The 4,470-nt window shown below is 30.8% G+C and overlaps 1 protein-coding gene across 2 annotated transcripts in view; it reads right to left on the bottom strand.

The window, feature by feature from the left end:
* Positions 1-887: 887 nt before the first annotated feature.
* LOC112051425 (NAD(P) transhydrogenase, mitochondrial) overlaps positions 888-4,470 on the bottom strand; it is a 29,735-nt gene continuing 26,152 nt past the window's right edge. For both annotated transcript variants that reach the window (XM_052881382.1, XM_024090056.2), the window contains one exon: positions 888-4,305. In XM_052881382.1, the coding sequence (XP_052737342.1) occupies positions 4,159-4,305 (147 nt within the window). In that variant the 3' untranslated portion in view covers positions 888-4,158. The remainder of the gene's footprint in view (positions 4,306-4,470) is intronic.

Here is a 4,470-nt window from a genome sequence, read left to right as displayed (position 1 = left end):
TTAAATTAAATGTCAATGTCAATTAAATAGTAAATAAAATATATTGACTTGACACTTGACAGTGACATGTGAGCTATCAACCAATTAGACCACACATTTATTAGTATTTAGCATTTACAAAGACCACTTATTACAAAGTAAATTCATTTTATTAGAAAGTCTTGACGACATTCATTTGTTAATGGGCACCTTAGATATGTGTTGTTTATTTAAAACTAAACATCAATGTGGGATTGTATGTCACGTAACATTATTAATTATATTTTGTCACATGATATCTATTGCAGCGATCTTTCTAAATAAGATCTAAGCTAAATTCAAGTTGGGTAGTTCGGTAACGGTAAGCTGAATATCCGAATTCCGGCCGTTTATAAAAATTCTTTTAAAAACTGCAAAATCGTCTGTTAATATTATTAATTATTTTTGTAATCGGTTTAGACGTCTTAGAGTAATGGGTGAACATACAAAAAAAAGATTATCCTTTTTTGAAGTCGGCTAAAAAGGGTAAATAAAAAAAAAGAATAGGGGCCTCTTACGTCTTTTTATCAAGGATGAAAGTTTCAGCTCGTTTTCAGCCCGCTCGTCTTCCCCTGTCGCTGCGGCTGCCCTGATTAGCTCATTTTATTTTTTATTAGTAGTTTAGGAAGCCAAAAAATTCATTTTAGGAATTCAAGTATCTTTGTGACGTCACAAAATGGACGACAGCATTTTTGACGTTTGGTTTGAAAAAATCCATGATTTTTCAATTAAGTTTTATAAGAAATCCTTTATTCACTAATATCGATATATTTCGGACCCTAATTCCATGAACTACACGAAATTAATATTCTTTTTATTAAAGATATGAGTCCACTACCCTATTGTAGGTTATGAAATAAATAGAAACATTTTTAATAAATTATTAAAAGTTTATTTTAAAAGGCACGACACAAGACTCAAAAGTCCATAAAACACTTGCAACAGCACAAGTAGGTAAACTTGTAATTATTATCACATAGGTAGTAATTTAATTATTTTTACAAATGTTAATGTTATTCCATGTTGAAAACTAACAGTCAATAGGAAATTACCTATTCCATAAAGATTAATTAATAGGGATGCTATAATATAAAATTAGTATTATGATAAATCAATCTCAACAATTTTACATCATCTTCACATAAATCTCTAACTAATCTCAGCTTCTGCTGTTAAAGAAATAATAAGAAATGGAAAATATAATAATTATTATATCCTTGTTTTGAGCAAGTATTAGTTGCCTAGTGAATCTCAGAAATCATATATAAAGTTCATAACTATTTAGTTTAAAAAGTCAACTTTTTAAATTATAAGGCAAAAAGGGCTTGAAATTCCACATTAAATAGAAAATAAATAAAACGTACACCCATTCTACACATAGAATACATACTTAGTAAAGTATTTAATCACTAAGGGCCGTTTTCAATAACCTATCTATCCGCCATTTTGCTTAGTAAAGTTAAGAAAATCTATATTTCTATTCTTATCTGCTTTTCCATAACCTACCTACAGATTGTTTGACTATGTAAAGATAGTTTGACTGTTGCTGATAATCGAGGATAACTATCTATCCGTAATCTTGGTTAGGTTATTGAAAACGGCCGTAAGTAAAGTACAGATATAAATAGTCATCAATAGTTACCTCTGAAACATATAATTGTCGTATGTTGATACTAAACACAAAAAAGCTTAATGTTTAATTTATTTAAAGTTAACTATATCATACTTTTAATACATCTGAATACTTGTTTGTAGTAAAGTGTACATTTTATAAATAATATGTAATCTTATTTTACTGTTGGTACTGCACACATTTAATATATTTATTTAAGCATATTAAAATCGAAAATAAATATAAACTACAACATTGACATGTAAATATTACATTGTACCTACAGACAGAAATTCACTTGATTGAAATTAGTTAAAATTAATAAGCTGCTATCGAAAATAATCTACGCTTTTTTAAATATTGTTAGTCAGTTTTTATAAAACATAACAGATATTTTATAGAAAATTAAAGTGCGGTTCTAAGGTACTAGACATAAAAGAGGGATGCTTTACTTAATATGATATATTTAAGCATCGAAAATTCATCGGAATGTGATTATTATAATTTACAAAATATCACAATTCCATGTATAGATAAAATACAATTTTTTACGGCACACGATATGGACTACGTTTAAATACAAAAAGCTGCATGGTTTTTCTATATTGTTAAGGAGAACCCTATTACTAGAGACATAGGGTGCATAATCGCTCGCCTTTTCGAGTTGTTTACTTTTTTGAGATGTTTTGATCGCTTACCTATTGTTATTGTTTTGATTTAGCGAACTCCGTGGAATAAACAACACGCGTGTAGGCGGTCCCAGAATGATTTGGAAGCGTTCTGAGTGGGTATTTATACGACGGAGACGACGGCACGGCAGTTAACTTCGAAACGAAGTGAAGTGAACAACGGAGTGACACAAGCGATACAAGTAAACTACAGCGAACTCGGTTACGAATTGCCTACATTTCGAAGTGTGCATTGATAATTGGACTAAGCCGTCAAAGTCTTATACGAGTCACCAGGTGTTTAATTCCAAATCCTCGAGCCCTAGTTCGTAACAATATTAAGTAGACATCTAAATCATAGTTTTTATGTAATTAATCATGTAGTATCAAAATCATGATAATGATTGTCATTATAAACAAGTCCCGCGACTTTGTCAATCCATGGTAATCTGTATAAAACTATTAACCGTCTTATAACTATGATGAAAACCGTATAAAATTCTGTTGCAGTTAAGAAGTATTATACTTATTTCTACAATGTATGCTGCTGGAGTCCTTTTCATAAAGTCCCCCAGCTGAAACCTGAACTAAAATTGCCAGCGCGCTGATATAACAATATATCAGCTTAACAAGGAAGACTAGACTTTGTTACCGATGGGTTAACGTGAGATATTATTTGACAGTCTATAGGTCTCTCTAAACTGCAATTTTTTTTCTAACTACATAAATAGAAATCTCTTTCGTCTAATTTATATGTAATATATCTAATTCTCATTTACATTACTTAAGTAAATAAAGTTTATCTGTTAAGTATTTCACGATTGTTAGGTACCTACCATTTACTAAGCTGGTTTCAAAAATTATCTAAATTTATAAAAATACAATTCTCATGAAAACTTCATTTTGTCAACTTATAAATAGACTTATTTTATATTAACTATTAGGTAAATAAAATTCTTAAGAGTTATGTATAATAAAATCGTTAGATAGGTCGTGAATTGCAATTTTGTGCTTTTAATAGTAGATTGTTATACAAGGGGCTAAAAAGACCCATCATATACGAGGTATTTTTAGGTTATAATATATAGCTATATAGAAATCGAGTTTATAATGTGTTTAGCCCCGCGTGTTACACTATAATTTTCACTACGATTGCGAGAAAATAAAGTAATTCAGTATTCAATTTTAAAATTCTTTTTGCAGACGTAGCTCGCAACTTAATAAAAATCAAATTTAAAAAATTACGCATTTACAGACGAGCTCCAAACAATCAGGGCCAAATAGAAACCGAGTTTATACTCTGTTTCTATTTAGCGACCTCGCCTTGGGGCTCGTGCCCTAAAAATATACGTATATAAGGTCTTTTTAGTCCCTTGTACTTATGTTTTAAAAAGATATAGAAAGTTAATAAAAGCTTCTCTAGGGTTTTTCTTGGCCATCTTACGTACAATTACGATATGTTAGGCATATCAATGATATATACATTGTACGTATAATAATAGGTATGAACGAAAGAAATCACACCTTTCGTTCTTACTTATTGTAGGTAATTAATGTAAGCATGATAGTTGAAAAATTCCACATATTCAAAAGTTTAAAAAAATAAGTACCTATGTAGATTGGGAAGCTCTTTTGAGGCTTATTAACTCAGTATGTAATAAATTTATTATTTAAGATTACACAAACCAAGTGTAAAATTTCTTTTAATTTGACCTTAAATAACAAGCTCAATGTTACTGGCATTATAATATTCTTGGTTGGTGTCCATCGAATCCATTATACATAAATGCAAAACATTACAGAAATTACGAGACGAATCGAAATTTTAATGGACAAAAAAATAGGGTTATAGCCTATTTATTACGCGGTAAGATTCTTGATACGATCGAGGAGTGCGTCGCAAGTCTTTTTGGCGTCTCCTAACAACATGGCGGTGTTCGGATTGTAGAAAATGGGATTGTCCACAGCAGCGTACCCTACGCCCATCGATCTCTTCATCACTACAACCTGAAATAATTAAATCGAGTTTTTATTTGTTTAATTCTTTATTTTAAACAGAACTATAGCTTGGCAACTTCGTTCGTAACGCTCCCAATGGTCGTGCGGGCCGTAGGGCATGTAGCGATGAATGAAAAACTCACGACTGATGCACCTCACTTCCCCGCACACACA

This window comes from Bicyclus anynana, chromosome 4 (assembly GCF_947172395.1).
Source record: "Bicyclus anynana chromosome 4, ilBicAnyn1.1, whole genome shotgun sequence".
In the NCBI taxonomy this organism is placed as follows: Eukaryota; Metazoa; Arthropoda; class Insecta; order Lepidoptera; family Nymphalidae; genus Bicyclus; species Bicyclus anynana.
Note: the sequence above shows the minus strand (reverse complement) of the source record. Positions and strands in the feature narration are given on the sequence as shown.